The following is an 18,222-nucleotide window of genomic DNA, read 5'->3' on the forward strand; positions in this document are numbered from 1 at the left end:
AAGCACAGCTCTCTCCCACCTTATGGCCTCAGAAGGCTCAAAACGAATGGACATGCCCCGCTTTGCATCCCCCAGGATTCCCAATCAGCTTGGGTCACACCGCGTTGAATGCTCTTACTAATAAGCCTTCAATCTCAGGTCAACTCTGCTCCAGTGGTCCTAGGAAAACCTATGCAGAGAGTAGCAGATTATAGATTAAAGTTTCCATCTGCCAAACAGAATCGGAGGGGAGTATATGAAGAGAGAGTCCATGAGGAGCCACGGTAAGTGTCCCGTCTGGCTCAAACGCTTGGGAAGAGCCCAAGCTGGCTTTAGAAGAGGACTGGCCTTCCCAGACTGTGTTCGGTGTTTTTCAAGCTCTGCAGACAGGCTGCTTGTCCAGGAAATGACCTGCCAGTCCAGCTGAGGATGGCAAACAAAACCCGGGGGACACCGGCCAAGGTAAGGCTGCTGCCGAATCCTGGAGCAGAGGCAACAGGAAAAGGGACGTGGAGGCAGGGAAGGCCAGCAGAGAGCGTGAGGACAGGATGCATAAAGAGCCTGGGGACTGCGGCGCTTGCAGATCCAGTCAAGCCACACAGCACGGGGACAGGATGACGTGTACAAAATGATGTTTATTGAATCTATTTTGGAAACAGACAACATGAAAGGTTTTTGGTTTGTGAGCTCACCCAGAGCTTGGAGTCGTGATAGCTTCCTGTCATTAAAACGCAGCCACCAGACGATCCTAGCTTCGTCTCATAAAGGGGCGAAAAAGTGCTTGCCAGCACCACCGCCGTCGCTCTCGCGACAGGTCTGATGGCTAAAATGCCCATCAACATCAACAAAAGTGTCTCTGTACAGTCTGAAATATCCACGGCACAGGATCAGGCACAGACATCAAAGGTGAAGTTGTAAACTGGCTCACAGTCAGCAATTAAGTACACTGACACTCCCGTTCTCAGCCTGAGCGCTCACGTGTTTAACCGATGGTTGCTGGCCTCATCAGGGGCATTTAGTATAAGGACAAGGCATTTACAAGCGTGTGTATCATTAACGTTGGAAACTAAAGAAGCATACCCAAGCATGATTAATGACTTCGCCTGGATCGATAAATACTAGTCCCGAGTGCCAGTAAGCACAGACACCAGCAGTCAAATAAATCATCATGTTGTTACTTACTGATGTTCTATTGCTAATGCACGTTAGTCAATTTGTGGACTTCATCCAACACATACACAGACCTTATTTTTTGTTTGAAATTCTCAGAAGGTCTCCTTTGGACATTTCTTTCCACGTTCTCTTAGAAGAATAAAAATGAGACAACGTTTTAAACTAACTTTCCAAAAGTACAAGCCATCCAAAGCATGACTCTGGTCATATTCCAGCTCTTCACCCGGAAGGGATGTGCCGTCAAGGCTTAGATATGCTTAGAAGGCCGCCTTCCCTGCTGGCAGCTCACACTGTCCTCGTCCTCTCCCAGCCACCTCCTGCCATATTGGAAGCCACGCTGGCTCATGTCTCATTAACAGTTTCCAAAGACTAACAGGACACCTAGAAGGTACCAGAAGGACTCGGGAAAGCCTTCTCTTTTTTCTGGAGCTGTTATTGGTGGGGCCAACAGGCAAATACAAAGAGAAGAGGGCTTCTAGGTGGATAAAAAGCCCAGACCCAGAGGGAGCAGTGTTAAGGATTCAGCACAGTACCAAAGCCTGCTGCCCCAAACAGCATTTTGAGAGCTCAGATGTTAGAAATTCCAGGCACTTCTTTAATCACAGGGAACGAACCTCTCTCCAAAAGGTCCTGCCCACATCTCCCCCCACCTTCCCCTACTATAAAGCACTGAGACATTGCATTTGCTATGACCCTCTGCTCTTGAGGCAAACGGAGCCTCCCTAACTCAGTGCTATGGACCGTGATGCTCACAAACACAGGCCATTTTGGATTTAAGTCCAGCTGCTTCCAGCACTCTGCAGCTCATGAGCCCTGCCCACCACGGCTCACCTGCACCCTGAACCACTTCCAGGCTCTTTTCCTAAGTGGGGGGGGGGGTTATTTTCTAGTTTGAAGACACACGCCCTTGGAAATGAGCAATGCAAGAACCTACGTGCAAATATTTGCAAACAATTTCTTTTTTTTGAAACGATGCACATTAAAAAAATTCAAGTCAAATCCAGGAACAGACTACTTGGTTGGCATCCACTGGCCCCGCACCCATAACAGGAAAATGGTCACTTTCTGAAATGAGAGCGGAACAAAGGCACCAGCTACTCCACCAGGGAGGTTAGTTCCTTGAGCTTGGAAGGAGGCCAGAGAGGAGAGTGCCGAGGCTTCATCAAAGAGGACGTTTCTCCAGCCGGGTGGCCCCCCCGGGGCCAAAAGTCAAAGGCGGCATGTAGGATCTGGATACCGAGCAGAATGACCCTCACCCACCAGAGGGACAACTCTTTTCCAGGAATTCTGAAAGTAAAACAGGAAGGCACGCTCCCAGCGTCGTGCTTGGCAGGGGCCGCTGCCTGCTTTCGCTCCACCCAGAACAGGGGAGGAGAGGTACCGCTCTACCACCTCTCTTCTCCTGGCAGCCCCGCATCACAAGAACCTACAGGGGATCTCCAGAGGCCAATGCATCCCTGTGGGCTTTGTGTGTGGCTCAGCCGACCTCCCGCTATCCTCAAGCCAGCGGCCCTGGGCGATATGGTCGGGAGCGTCGACAGCACTAATCTGGGGGCAGGGCCCGCAGAGAAGGATCCGGAGTCAGGCAAGCAGAAAGTGAGCATCAGGCAGTCGGGTCTGTGTGGCTGCCAAGAGGGGGGTCACAGTCACGAAAACGGAGAGGTTCACAACCAGGACACTTGGACTAGGCCTCCAGGAGGAGCCCCTTGGGGAGCTCCGCCCCGCCCGCCCCTGCCCCGGCGCATGGAGCCTGCTCACGCCGGTGGTCAGGCCGGGGCTGGGAGGTCCTGGGGGTGGGCCTTCAGCCGAGGGAAGCACAGTTCAGCTCGGAGTCCCCCTGGCTGCCCGCGGCCCCCTGCTGCAGGGCATCGGGGCTGTCGGTGATGTTGGGCTCGCTGGAGCACTGCCGGTGCGGTGGCGAGAAGCTGGGCGGCAGGAGCAGGCCCTTGTCCTCCCCGCCAGGCTCCTCACCCAGGCCCGAGTGCATCATGGTGGCCATCGCCAGCAGCTGGATGTCCGAGTGGGCGTTGGCCACCGTGTGCCGCCGGACGCCGCCGCACTTCTCCAGGTAGGCCTCCCCCTCCTGCTCCGCCAGGGGGGTCAGAGCCGTCTCATTCAGGGGCCGGCTGAGGGCGGGGGTCGGGCAGGCGTAGCTCAGGACCGCGACCTTGGGCCGGACCCTGGAGTGGCGTCTGGCTGCAAGAGAAAAACCAGCAGAGACTGTCACTGGGGAGGGGGGGCAAAACCTGCTCCTGTGTTTGGGGCAACAGGGACGTGGTGGCTCCATGTCCAGGAACAGCTTGAGGTACAGACGTGCCGAAAGGCAGGGGAGGAACCTGAAGCGTGGAATGAGGGGACAGAGCGGGGGTGCCCCAGAGGGCTTCCCAGGGCGCGTCAGGTTCTCTTTCCCAGCTGCCGCCTGAGCTTCACTGCATTCGCCCTACATTTCCTTTCAACCAGTCTCCGCTAAAGGCCTGGGCACTGGCTGGACCAGCTTCTAGAAGACACGCTCTGGCTCTGTTCAGCAGGAAGTAGGGGCCTCCCCGGTGACAGCAGATGACTTAGCCCCTCAAGCCTAAGTCCAGCTCAGGGGACCTCAGCTGTCAAAGCGAGGGCCGTGGGACATCCTCCAAATCATCCTGACCGGGACCACAGTGCCCCTCCCACCAGATCAAGGGGCTGTGACCTGCGTTCTGTTCAAGTCATATGCGATTCCAGCAGCCTTTGGCACCATCAAGGGATGGGCGAGACTCCGCAGATGGCCCCGTGGAGGCAGACCCCGAAGACGAGGCCTGGCCACAAATTATTGGAAAACCACTGCTGCCTGAGCACTCCGCACATTCCAGAAACTACGCTAAGCCTTGACATGCAATCATCTTTTGACTCCTCCTAAAAACTGACCTTAAGTCATGATATGCTATTAGCTCCCACTTTACAGATGAGAAAACGGAGTATCAGAGCGGTGATAGTTGACCTACGTGCACACAGCTAGGCCACAGTGCAGCTGGGAGTGAAGTGAGGTCCCACTGCAGACCCTGCTCTTCCTAGACACCCCCACACGAAGCACACAGAACTAGAATAAGCTGAGTATCTCCAGGGAAGGACAAGGGGTTTCGAGGCAGGAAGAAGCGGATCCATGTGTCAGGGAGGACGTATACTGGAGCTGGGGGAGGGACAGCATCATTCCAGATGCTGGACACACACAGCATTTCTGGTGCTGAGCCAGGTGCGCCATCCGGCCACAGCCTGGCTGGAACATGGAAGACATGAAACAGTGGAGACGTGCACAAACAGGCAGGAGGGCCCTTGATCACAGGAGGGCCCTTGAAAGCCAGATGGAACCTTCTGTGATCAGACAAGCCATGGGGGGACGGAGCAGGTTGGGAGTTGTGCTCCAGAAAGATGCACCTGGCAGGAGCTATGCAGGGTTGGAGCCTGAGGGGCCAGAAGTAAGGAAAGCCAGGGCCACGACAAGCCTACATCCCCTCGGTCTCGGTCCGGTTACCTCCCCCTGCTCCTTAAGAGGCACCACACCTCTTCCCCCACATCGACACTGCATCTGTATCATGAGCTGGCTGGAGGACCCCAGCGAGAATGGAGGGCCGAGGACCAAGTGGGTTCTGTTACACGTCCCTCTTTCTACCAGTGCATACCTCTCCCAGCCGGCCAGCCGCCTACCGCATCTCATCTGGCCCCGCTTTCCACACCTCCCACGTCCCTGAGGCCCTGAAGACCCCAAAAGAAACCCATCCCTTTCTCAGCAGGGGGAGGCATTGGGCAGGAGGGGAGAAGCATGACAGGGGTGGTGTTCCTGCACATGGACAGGATCCCAGGGGAAGACCTAGTTTCTAAAGGGAAAGCAAACCATGCGGCTCAGAGACTGTCCTTGGGGACACATGGCCCACTCTGCTTTAGTTTACTCTCGGCTCTTCCTGTGAGTCTGGAGGGCCCGGACACACTCCGTCATCACTTCCAGAGCTCATGCTCCTAGATGGGCATTGCAGTGAGACCTGCCATGTCCATCTGCAAGGCTCTCAGGGGTTCCTGTCACTTGACAGTTTTATAGGTCCACATATATGCACAGATGCACATCCAATGACGAGAGGATAAAATCCGAAGTCGTAGGACTGAGTCACCAAGTCTGTTGGCTCTGAGCCCCAAGGGAGCTGACAGGTAATAATAATTACTTCTCAAAACCAAAGAATAATATGTAGAATTTTCCTGAGTGTTCCCATCCATTTTCTCACTGCTGAGTCCCTATCTCCCTTTGAAACACCAGGGCTCTCCTCACTCTTCCCATTGTTCAGATGAGGAAGACTGAGGCTCAGCCCAATCTCTTACGCTCTGAACAGCAGTGCCCAGACCTTCCCCACTGCATAATACTTTGTCTCAGGGCTCCACAGATGCCCTCGGAAGACACATTCCTCTTGGACGCCATGAACAGCAAATGCTACTACCCCCCAGGAGGTGCTGAACAAGAGGCTGGTATTGGCCAGGAGGGCTGGGTCAGCGGCTCTTCTCTTTGGGGAAGAACGAATAGGAGACAAAATGGCAAGGAGCAACCGAGAAGGAAGAATCCATGCCAAGCATTGGCCGAGGTTCTCTCGGGAGAATGGGGGCTCATACCCTCAACGTTTCTATAATGTTCCCACAGTGTTACAATAACCATGTATTACTTTTATGATCACAAAAATCGATAATTATAAGACAGAGGCACCAGAAGGGTTCAAAGAAGCCGGGGTCCCATTAAAGAACCCTCCTTAAAAATAATGCCCTTGAAAACAATTCATTTGTCTCCTGCTAGCCATTAGAAGCAAGCACCTATGATTGGCAGTTGCAAAATCTGTTGTGGCCCAAACCCTCAACCAGCTGGGCCGGAGACTGGACTAGACGGTTCGGTGAGCCTTTCTCACACGCAGACCCAGGAAGAGAAGCGAGCTGGAGCTAAGGCTGGGCCCAGGACACAGGGTAAGCTGAGGGCCTGGAGGATAGACGGTGGACCCACGCAGCATCTCTAGAGGAAATGACGATCTGTTTGATGATTTCCAGGGGCCCCAGCCCGGCAGAATGAGCCAGGAAAGGTGTTTCAGATGTGTGCCTGCCATTATCCGTCTCTCTCTCACACTGAGTTAGCCCAGAGGCCCAAAGTCCTTGGGGGGGTTAACAGGGAGCAAAAACAAGAGAGGCCACTTCAGCTGCTGCTGAGAGCTGGAAACACAGTAGGGAGGGGTCCCACGACACCTGTCTCCTCCTTCAACAAACACTCTGAGCTGCGACCTGCAAAACACTGCAGTCACTGCTGAGAGGGAGAAATGCGAACCTGCCACGGGACCTGCCTACAGGGGCCCGAGCCCAGCGCACGTGCGTGTACGTGTGTGCCTGTATGGGGTGGGGGGTAGGGTCTTGGGAGCAATCACTAGCTGAGCATCTACTGTGGGCGAGGTACTGTATCAAAAAAGGGGGTGATTCACTGCCATGCTCGTCTTCGGACCATTTTGCAGAAAAGGAATCTGAAGTCAAGATGCTAATTAACCTTGCAGCCAGTTAGGGATGGAAGCAGGAATCAAGCCGAGGGCTGATGGTGGAGCCCCCGCTTCTGCCCCTTGGGAAGCCTGCACACAAAGATCTGTTAGAACAAGGTCAACAAGTACGGAGTTACCGAATCACTCTATTGTACACCTGAAACTAATACAACGCTGTATGGTAACTAAAATGGAATTAAAAAAAGACAAGGTCAACAAATGACAGGGTGGAGGTAAAGGCAGGAACTTGCTGGGGAGCCAGGAGAAAAGTCCTAAAGAGCAGTCATTTCGGAGGGGTCTGCTCCAGAGCGACTGATGGACGGAACCCAGACATTCACTCATTCACTCCCTCAGAGCCGAGAACTGTGCTAGGGCCTGGGGTACGAGGGTCCCCACGTGTTCCCTGCCCCCAACGAGCTGACAGTCTACGGGGAGACTGACAAATCATCAGGCAGGACCACCCAGCACGGCAAGCGCCAGGATGTGGTCTGGGCTCCCAGGGAGAGGCACAATTTTTCATCTGGAATGATTCCAAGGAGGCCAGGCCACCCTCTAGCTGGGGCCCGTAACACAGCAGGGAGCAGCTCTGCCTGGGTCCTGTGCTCGGACAGGGCCCCTTCTTCCTTCTCTGTGCTCAGCCCTCTGCAGCTCAGAGACATCAAGTAACTTATTCCAGGCCACACAGCTGAAGCCAGGCCCTTGTGGTTTCAAGGCCCTGTTCCTTCTGTGGCCGGCCCTGCCTCTCTCCTGATGGCTCTTCCCTGCTCATGACTCACAGGAGCGGCCTAGGACTCTTCTGCCTTCTGGGTGGAACGTTCTGGTTCCCAGGACTGGGTGTGGGCAGAACGGAGACCACAGGGGCCGCTGGGCTGTGTTGAGTCCCCTCGGCAGACAGTGTTCCCTCGATAAGCTCCCACCAGACTCCAGAGCCAACCTCAGACAAGCACGTCAGCTGCGTCCCCAGTGGGGTCAGGCCACATACTGGGCTGGGAGCTGAGATAGCTACCCACACTGGTGCTGCCCGCCACCTTCCCCGCCTCCTTCTTATTTGTACCAGGGAAAGCCAGGCCCTGCCACTCAGAGAAGGAACTCTCCCTTAAAGAGACTGATTAAGCTGTAGGCACCTCCTGGGGGCTGAAATGGGTCCTTTCCTTGTAGTGGTGCCCTCTGAGCTGGGAGAGGCGCGGGGTCCTGCCACCATGGCCAGCACCCACCTCCGGACCGCCTCCTTCTGCCTTTCACACGGGGTGGGGCCAGGGGGGCCTTTATTCCTTCCTCACTCCCCAGGTGCCCCACTGAGCTCTGGCATTCATCCCCTTGCACCCGAGTGAGCAATGGCAGCTCCTTTCAAACCCCCAGAGAAGCAGAGCCTGGATGAGGCGGTCCTCAGCCCCTTTGTGGGGGACTTGGTTCCCAGGCCTTTGATCTCCCATGCTCGCAGGAGTGGCCGCCATAATGTGGGTATTGTGACCTCTGCACACCAAGCCCATTGTGGGCGTCTCTCTCCAGGCCCGGGCACCTGAAAGCCCATGAAAGCCTACTTGTCACGAGGAGAAGTTACAGTATCTTGAGGAAAAGGGCCCTCCCCCTGGAAACACAATGGAGGAAGATCTGTGGGAGGCCAGGGCTTTTGTGTGGGAGAACACAGCATGCTGAATGTTCTGCGTGTTTGCTCCGAGGGCCCTGGAAGCAGCCAGGGCAGCCGTCTGGAAGCTTTGGGAACTAGAAAGGTAGGATGTGGGCCCAGCCTCTGACCAATCTTTTTTTTTTTTTTTTTTTTAAAGCTTTCACTCTTCCTCCTCACCTCCACATCCCCACCACCCCAGGAAAGTGACTGCTCTGGAACAGAGCCATCCATCGTACACTGTCCTCCAACACGAGCCTCAGACTCCTCTCTCTCTCCCCCAAGCCTTGCACGTCAGTGGGTGAGGCTCACTTCTCAAGCCCATCGGCCTGGCTCAGAGGAAGAGAGACTCTTCCCAAGAATCCCCATGGGGTCAGACAGGCCTGGGCAGGTGCGCCTCTCCCGCCGGAGAAACCACTTCTCTGGCTCTGGTTACCTCCCCCAGGAAGTTTCTTCCTGAGTCTGAGACTGAGGTCAGCACAGCAGCCACCCCTCAGCAGGCCGTACCAGGAAGACAAGCGTCTGGGCAGCACCTGCAACAGGACAGGCAGAAGTGCGGGCTTCCGAGATGAGCCCTCCCACTGCCCTTGGCCACTCCCAGCCCTGGGTGGGCCCTGAGTGGACCATGGCAAAGCCCTCCTGTGGCTTTACACTTCCGATGGTGGTCTCCACACTCCTCTCCTTCAGGCGGGACAGACGTAAGTTATGGCCTCCGTTCTACTGAGGAGAAGACTAACGCCCAGAGAGTCCTTACTTTATCTGGCAAAGAGGTGTCCTCAACAGGGAAGGGCTCCATTGTGACCATTTTAGCTGTTTAGTTGCAGAGGTTTGGGGTGAAATGTCTGGCCCCGGAACTCCGCTGGGCTAAGGAATGAGGGGGAAGAACACCTCCTCAGCTGCCCCTCAGTAAAATCACAATCACCTGGAAACTGACAGGGGGAGGCTGGGGTGAGGGTGCAACCAACCTGGGGCTTTGAAATCCCAGCTCCAATGGCTGAGTGACCTTAATCCTCATTTGCCTCACCTGTGAAATGGGTACAGTGGTGCCCACTCTGTGGTAGGGTATCCAGCCCGCCCGGCAGAGTGCCTGCCCAAGATGTAGTCTGTGGCCTGTGCCTTCCCTTGCCACCAACCACTTTGTAACTCTGAAGGTCTTTCAGTTCCTCAAAGGCTCCAACCTCCTGTTCCCCTCCTCCTACCCCAGAGCCCTCCCAAAGATCCTTCCCTTTGTTTGGGATAGCTGAGCAAACAGGGAAGCAAACAGGGACTAATTCAAATTCATCCTACAGGACGCATCTCAGGTATCACTTCCGCATCTCAGGTATCACTTCCTTCGGGGAGCCTCCCCTGATTTCCCAGTCCGAGGGAAGGGCCCCTGCCGTGGGCCCCACGGCTGATGCACTTCCCCCAGTCAGAGTCTGTGCACACTAATGAGTCATTGTGATCTCTTGTCTGTGACTTCCTCACTGGCCCGTGTGCACCACAGGGCAGAGACGGGTCCATTTATTCATGGGTATCCCTGCAGCACCTCACCTCACAAGGTACCTGGGGGGGGGGCCTCAGGACACATTTGCTAAAATAATAATAATAATAATAATAATAATAATAGGGGCGCCTGGGTGGCTCAGTTGGTTAGGCGACTGCCTTCGGCTCAGGTCATGATCCTGGAGTCCCTGGATCGAGTCCCGCATCGGGCTCCCTGCTCGGCAGGGAGCCTGCTTCTGCCTCTGACCCTCCCCCCTCTCATGTGCTCTCTCTCTCATTCTCTCTGTCTCAAATAAGTAAATAAAATCTTAAAAAAAAAAAAAAAAAGAAATAACAATAATAATAAAAAACTATTTTAAAAAAGAGTCATTTTCTGCCCCTCCTGAGACAACAGCCTGGAGGCGAGGCTTGTCCTTGGTATAAGAAAATCTCAGGCCTTTACTTTATAATTTGCCAAAAGTATGTATTATTCTGAGCTTAACTGGAAAGCCAAAGGCATCGCCTCTTAGAGTAAGTACTCCCTGAACAAACTTCCAAATCTATCCTTACTCTCGGCTCTAGGCCCGGCCGATGGCCAGGTCCCTGCCACAGCCCAGCTCACCTGCTTGTGTCCTGACATCTGCCTGGATCGTCCCACCCAAGCTTGGGTAGCTGGTGAGCCCGTGAGCTGGGCCGAAGCCAGAAGGCGGGCTCCAGGGAGGGCAGAGCAACGTGGCCCCCCGCTCACGGCTGACGGTTTTCCTTCAGCAGGCACTGTTACTCGCTCTGGCTTGTACCAGCTCCTGGGTGGCATGAGTGAGTGAGCGAGGCAGGAAGGAAGGGCGGGGGGGGAGGGACCCGGCAGGCGGGCTAAGGCCAGCACCCCAGATGTGTGGCGGCCATGGCTACACCGGTGTCTCCAGAGACACATGAAGCGGCCAGGAAACCTCCCAGCCGCCCTGCTTTTCCTGCAGTAGTGAGGCCCAGGAAGGGGCAGAACCTCACTGGACACTGTGCCCTTTTCTCTGACGCTCAGCTACAATTCCATTGGAGCAAGGAGAGCAGGCAAAAGATTCCAATTTCAGGGAATCCCTTTCCGCCTCTGCACCCCTGGACAGGCGCTGGTCACCCCTCCCTTGGGGTACAACTGACTGTCATCCATCTACAGATATGTTTTTGAGTACCTACTATACGCGGACCAGATACTATATGCGTCCCATTAAGGTTGCTGGAGATAGGGACATTCCTGCATTTGGGGGGGCTCTCATTTCAAAAGGTAACTGAGGAATGTCTCTTATGATAAGCCTATTATATGGCTATTTCCCCATCTGGACTGCGGGTTCACGGAGAGAAGGAACAGATGCAATTCACCTCTAGATTCTCCAGGGTGCCAAGTGCAGACCCTGACACTGATGCTAGTTTTAGAGCCACCAGCCGGACTTGTCCCCAGTCCAGGAGTGCCTTTCCCTGGCATGCAGGCCCTGGCGGTACCTACGGACAAGGAGGGGCCGGCGAGGGGGGGGACAACAGCAGCTCCATTTCATCTGGCCGTACACCAAACGAGTTGTCTTCCCATTTCAAGCTGCTTTCAAGGGAAAATCTACCACGGGTGGTTTTTCCACTCAAGTGTGTGGGGGGCGTTGCAATCAGGCCCAGTTTCTGGCTATCAGATACGGGAAAATGAACACTGCAGGAACACGGAAAAGATCAAAGCCACTAGTCAGAGAGGCAGATCAGACAAGCAAGACCACAGAGGCGCAGTATCAGTCCCTGGGGAGGACTCGTCAAGCGGGGAGGTTACCCCAACGCAGGCCAGCGGGAAGCACGGGTGATTAACATGCACAGATTAGCCGGGACCCACATGAGAAGCAAAGAGCTTGCTACACAACCCAGGCTCAGGAAAACATCATGGGCAGCATTCTCCCCGAGGCCCCTGCACCCTGAGCGCCTCGCCCCTTACCTGACATGGACGTGGGACCCGAGACGCCGCGGTCCTCACTGATGCCCAGGAAAGGAGACACCACTTGCTTCACCAGTTCCTCCAGCTGCAAATAACCCTCACTGGGGCCTGTGGGCTCGTGAACACTCTGGAAATAAACATCCAAGAGAGACAAAGGTCAGTCAAAAGAGGCCAGGGCCAGCTTGGCACTCAGCGAGCAAATCCCGCCGGCCCTCCCCGCTACATTCAGAGCCATGATACCTGCAGACAGCATCCTCGTGGCTGGAATGAAGGAATCTGAGGCCCGAAGCCCCAGTCACAGTGATCAGAACTGTGCCCCGCGGCGGCTTCTCCCGTCGGGCCCCAGCCCCTCGGGGCAGGTGGGACTGTCCTCACGCCAGCTCCAGGGTTGAGGTCTGATGGGTCCCAACCACAGTAATCCCAGCCCACCCTCAGAGTGGCTGCTTCATACTTGGCATGCAGGCACTTCCCTAAGCACTTTACATGGACCAAAGCACGGAGGCCTCTCCACAGCCCAAGGAGCCAGGTGCCCTCATCATCCCCCTTCTACAGATAAGAAAGTTAAGACCCAGAGGGCTCATGTAACCCAGGACTGGAATGCAGGCTGTTTCGGCTCTGAGCCCATCTTACTGCCACTTGTTAAGGAGGCTAGAAAAGAAAGGAGGACAGAATATGGAAAAATCCAGAACAGTAGAAGAGAGAGTCACTGTGGAGCTAGACATACATTTCGCCCCAAGATGAAGAGTTAGCTCAACAGCCCAACATGACAGGCGTCCTCGGGGCTAAGCCTGAGCAAACACCAACTAACACAAATGACAACGCTCAAACACCTTTAAAAAGGAGACCAAAAGTGACCCAGGTTCTCTAGAAGACCAGCAGACTCCTAGGGAATCCAATTTCTCGCTGGAAAGGACTTGAAGCCTTGCTCTGTGTTGAGGGGCTGCAGGGGCGCAGAGCTGTGCTCAGCCCAACAGGGTGACCCACCAAATTCTCAGAGCGGAAGAGAGGTTACATCACCTTCACTTAAAAAGTAGAAACTCCCCACTGTGCTGGAGTTGGGGGGATTGGAGGAAAACATGGTGGGGGAGGGAAGCGAGAAGGGCCCGTCACACAGGCCGGGGATGGCTGGGTGAGGCAGGGGCTCCCTTGTACCCAAGCTGACTTGGCCCCTTGTCAACGCCATCCCGCAAAGACAGGGCTGGCTGGGGGCGGTGGAAGGGAGGGGTTTGGCTTAAGGAAACACAAAGGAGGCTGGGGAAGGGGGTTCTGAGGCAGAAGACTTGGGGTTGGGGCTGGGAAGGGGTCAGAGGGGAGGACATGCAGAATGAACAGGAGTGGGCCTCCGACCCACGGCATAGTACCGCAGTGAGGGCTGCCCGGGGGGAAGGCAGGAGGGTTTTTCCTGCCCCCTGGGCTCTGATACCTAGTCCTCAACCTGGGCTGAAGGACTGGACAATCTAGCAGTGGAAATAAAGGGGGAAAGCCCTGGGGGTGCTTCAGCCAGGAAGGGAATCCTCAAGGCTGCAGAAGGGAGAGGGGAGCCTTCCTCGGGCTCCCCGGAAACCACTCAGGCCTCAAGAGCAGGGCAGTTTCAGCCCCAAAACCACCTCAACTGGTGTTCAGAGCTAAGGAAACTTTTTTTTTTAATTCAATATTTTCCTCCTTGATATTTCTTGTTTGCCTTCTCGCCCCAAGCCTTCCCCCCACTCAACAGAGAGGGACAACAGAGAAAGAAGAAGAGGCAAGAGGTGGGGTGAAAATGGGTAACATGCGCATGCTTTGAAGCTGGATGGGTTTCTCCCAGAGCAGCGGCCGACAGACAACCTGACAGCCCTCAGCCTGGCTGCCGGACTGGCCACCTCTTTGCAAGGCTCAGGGCAAAATGAAAATGTGGGCGGGGTTCCCTTGTTCAAAGATTACTAAGCGACAGGAGAGAATAAACCAAGCACAGGACCCTGCTTGGCACGGGACCCTGGGTGACTGCACGGGGGCCCCTCAGAAGGCACTCAGGATCTGGCTGCACCTGCCAGGAGGAACCAGATCTCTATGATGGTCAAAGTCTCTGGCTCAGCCTCTCCCTGGGGCAGCCTGGGGACAGAAGCATACAACCCAGAACAGGGAACTTGGAGCCCCTTGCACATGTCGGGGAGGGAGGGGTTTGTTCGGGGACATTTGGAAGAGCACCAAAAAAGGGAGACACGAAGGCCTGAGGAATGGCTCTTTTCACTGTATGAGAGTCAGGCCAGGAGAAATCTGCCCCAGATCTCGTGGCACTGGGGCAAGTGAGGGCCTGGGGGGAGAAGGGAGCAATTCTAACTGGGGTCCTGATTTCCTGCAGTGGACATGGTCCAGGGGCATTGAGATCTAGCAGCTGCGCTACTCAAGAAGATAGATGTGGATGGGCCAAAAACCCCTATTTCGTCCCTGTCACATTCCCAGCTTTACGGCTCCCAGAGTAAGGAAGAACATGGGCCAGAACTCGCCCCACGAGACCCTCCAGGAAATAGCGCCAAATGCCCGCATGAAAGTGGACCATCTTAGAAGCTTATGCAATCTCTCCCAGGGCCCTGGGGCGCTGCAGGAGGGAGGCCGTGGTATCTGAGCAAGGCTGGCTGGGCAGGTAGAAAGAGCAAGGGCTGAGGAATGGGTGACAGGCCCACTCTCTTACAAATTAGTATGTGACCTTAAGCTGCTTGGCCAACTCTTCTGAACCTCCACCTCCTCTGCGAAAATAGGACAACAGGGACTGTTCCCTTGCTCAACTTCCCAACCATCTGTCACAACCACAGAGCTTCTCTGACTGTACTTCTTTCCCTCTGCCAAGAAATAAATCCCTGCATGATGATCACCATCAGAGGACTGGAGGCCAGAGACCTGGGGTTGGTCCCACTCAGGCTCTTGCTAGCTGTGCTATCACTCACTGGGCACATGTTTAGTTGACACCTACCGCGTGTCTACCATGCAGTGGGTGCTGAAGGTACAAGAGGGAGGAGAATGTGGGCAGACCTGCCTTGACTGGAAGGGGGCTGTGGGTCCCAGGAGACCGTGTTCTCCTCAAAGGGAACCCAGGTGCGAAGACTGTGCTGCCCCAGGGAGAGGCAAAGGTGATCAGTGTGACCGGAGGCTCCAGGTGAGGCTGGGGAGATGGGAGGACCAGAGGCCGGGGTACAGATCAGGCCATTCTCCTAAGATCACCGGGAACCCCATGGAGAGCAACATGGGCCGGAGGCTACGGAGGATGAAGGAAGTGTCTCCTAGGGCAGCAGGCTAACCCCCCAGGGGCTGGCAAGGGGATGATGGCAGCCTTCTGCTATGGCTGTTGGGTTGTCCAACGTGGGAACACGGTGGATGTTTTTCATTAGCACAGACAGAGGCCTTCCTGGGCTACTATCAGCAGGCGGGGGCCCTCACCCCAATTCTCCCTCCAAGGAACAAAAACAAACAACACCAACAACGAATCAGCTCTCATCCTTAAAATATCATAAATGGAAATAAGAGGGAGAAAGCCCAACTTTTCTTCCCCAGTCTTCCCATCTGAACCCCAAAGGGGTCATTTTCTAGACTCCTCACTTGGGATGCAAGCTCTACTTCATGCTTCTCAGACACGAGCCCCCCCACACACTTTCCGAACACCCCTCCTTCTCCTTCCTGCCCGAAAAACACCTGACCTGGTTTTCCAGCCAATGAAGAGCACCCTTATCCTATTAGGTAACTCTTGCTCCTCTCAGACTTCAGGAAAGGCGGAGAAGGTCCAGAAGCATGGCCCAGCTCAGAGAGCCGGAAGAGAACAGCAGCTGGGGGAGGGGGAGACCAAGGCCCCAAGCCTGCTGGAGGGCAGTGGGGTCACCGCCAGCCTGAGCAAGGATGATACCGGCTGCCTTGGGGAACAGCTCAGACCCGATGCTGTGGGATCTGAACTTACTACAAAGGTGGAGGCACAGGAGCCCTCTTTTGGGGGTGTCCCTGGCCACATCTCTGTTTCATGGGAATTGTGCACCCCTATCCATAGGATTGGGCTCCCTGAGGCCATGTTTATGGTACTTGACCCAAGGTCATGGCTGATTGGCAAAGGAGAGTCGTGTAGCCGGGGCTAGACCAGCCCAACTCTTTCCCCTGAGTGTCCACAGCTCTGAATCCTACTACCACTTGCTGAGGGACCTTGGACAAACACACACTTCCTGGGTTTCCATTTCTTTGCCTGGAAAATGGGAATAACAACACTATCTACTTCACGAAGTGGTCATTTGGATGATCTGATTCAGAAAACACCACATAAAGTCCTCGGCCTGCACCAGGTACACAGACAGGAACTGGTAATGTTAGCTTGTCTTCCTACTGTTGATTCGGAATGGAGATGAAGAGGCGACCGTCTGGGTCACCACTTGGTGGAAACGCGTGAGCTGTGTGCGTGATGCCACGTTTGGTCAGGTGTGAAGCACAGTACTGAGCACAAGTCTGCAGAGGGAGGGGGAAAGACAGAGACACCCAGTCCAAGAGACAGCGGGCAGGGCCAACAGAGGCGGCGTCAGAGAGAGACAAGGAAAGACCAGCAAGTGGCGACAGGCTGGCTGCTTTGGGGCCTGACATGGTCTTGCTTCTGGTTGTAGTCTCTTAGGATGCCCTCCTGCCCCGGGAACCTTCCAGTGAGCTCCTGGTCTGGCTCGAGCTCACCTGCAGGAGGCTCTTGCCGTCACGTGCTACTTGAGGCTCCCGGGCGAGGAGGGAGGGTGTCTGCTCCCTGAAGGACAGGACTGTGCCTCTCTCGCCCCCCCCACCCCCCACTGGGATCCCAGCATGCAGCACAGCACCAGGGGCCTCGCAGGGGCTCGGTGGAGGTACAGCAAATGAACAAACGTGCTAAGGAACAGGAACGACGACACTGAAGCATACTAGCTGAGCTAAGGTGCTCAGGTCGTTTGGTCCCTCCCCCGTCCCACAGGGTCTCTTCCTCCCCCGGCCTGGTGGCCACGTCTCCAGTGGGGCCTCACCCACCTGCAGGATGAGCAACATCTGGACAATGGATGAGGGTGGCTGGGACTGGGCCAGCAGCAGCAAATCACCCAGCTTCACCTTCAGTAGGACCAGGTCGCGGAAGCCCAGCAGGGAGATCTGGCGGATGGTCAGCTCCTGGCCCTGGAGAGGAGACAGGGGGCAGGGCCGGGAGGTGAGAGCCCGCTGGATATGCTGCCGGCCACACGGGGTCCAGGACAACCAGTGTGGACAGAACACCAGGATGGGACAGGACGAGGTGTCTGCAGGACTCGGGGCGGGCAGGGGCGCTGCCAAAGAGTCGAAGACTTGGCCCTAGTCCTTCCCAATGAAAGCTTCGTTTAAGATAAGGTGTGACTCAACCTGCCTAAGTGACTCAAGATGATACAAGACACATCAATGGGGGCCATGCTGTCATGAGGGCGGGAGTGGGGTGGTCAGGAAGGAAGAAGAGAGAGGAAGATGGGGGGAAATGAGAGAAAAGATCAACACCCCCGACCCCCATCCCCCACCCCCACTTTCAAGGCTGCTTCCTCAACCCTGTTCAGTATGTGAGCACCTAGCTCGCGCCAGGCCAAGAAGGAAAACACAGGGACAAGTCTGACCATGCACGGTGTGGGCGGAGGGTGAAAGGAACTCCTAATCCTAAGAGCTACACTTACTAAGTTCCAGGTGCTAGGAACGACTCTCAATATTTTCGGTGGAACTAACACGATTAATCCCACCCTTCGAGACAGGTACTGTTATTAAACCTACTTCACAGAGGAAACACCTAGAGCCCAGAGTTATGGTTCTATCCCCCGGGTAGAGCTGGGTCTCAAACCTTAACTATTTGATTTCAGGGCTCCCAAAGTTTCCCAAAGCAGAAAGAGAAAGGAGGGCCTCTCTCCTAGACTCTCCTTTGCACGTATACACACGGCACACACCAAAAATGGGCTGCTCTTGGTGGAGCCAAAGAGATCATGAAGGTACCTGCCAAACGGGATGTCGCTTTTCATCCCTCATGTCTGCCAAGGCTTAAGGAAGTTTTACATTTCCTAGGAGTCCTTAGGGTTTCACAGAAATGCAGGCAAGAGTGGTTTTGCCATCTCCGCATGCCCCTCTCCCTCCCCCCCCCAGTCCCCAGAGATACATACAACCCCTTGCTGGCGCCTTCCAGGCTCGGGTCAACCACCCCCTTCCTCGACTGCCTTCCCGGCCCGCCTCCAGGGGCAGCAAGCCCCCCTCCGCCAACTTTGCCTTTTCCAAGACACTAGTCCGCAGTGACCTCCGACCTTGTAGCTAGCTATGCCCTCATTTCATCTCCCAGGTCCCTTTCGCCTTCTAAGGTGGGAAAATGAAGGCAAGCTTCCGCCCCCTTGAACACAGTAGGCACTCAAAAACACATCTGTCCACCGAGGCAGTAGGGCTCACACAGACACCCATCCAGACAGGGGGCTCTGAGGTGGACGGAGCTGGACTGACAGACACCTCGGCGTGTTACTACCGGTAGTGAGAACCCCTAACTCCGG

General features: G+C 55.3%; 1 protein-coding gene across 1 annotated transcript in view; it reads right to left on the reverse strand.

Annotated features, from left to right (window-relative positions):
• Nucleotides 1–2,276: 2,276 nt before the first annotated feature.
• The window catches only part of PRR5L (proline rich 5 like), a 51,305-nt gene continuing 35,359 nt past the window's right edge, over nucleotides 2,277–18,222 (reverse strand). Inside the window, exons 6-8 of the mRNA XM_021685380.1 lie at nucleotides 16,715–16,855; nucleotides 11,723–11,849; nucleotides 2,277–3,348 (exon numbers count right to left, since the gene is read on the reverse strand). Coding sequence (XP_021541055.1) covers nucleotides 2,954–3,348; nucleotides 11,723–11,849; nucleotides 16,715–16,855 — 663 coding nt within the window. The 3' untranslated portion in view covers nucleotides 2,277–2,953. The remainder of the gene's footprint in view (nucleotides 3,349–11,722; nucleotides 11,850–16,714; nucleotides 16,856–18,222) is intronic.

This window comes from Neomonachus schauinslandi, chromosome 11, assembly GCF_002201575.2.
Source record: "Neomonachus schauinslandi chromosome 11, ASM220157v2, whole genome shotgun sequence".
Lineage (NCBI taxonomy): Eukaryota > Metazoa > Chordata > Mammalia > Carnivora > Phocidae > Neomonachus > Neomonachus schauinslandi.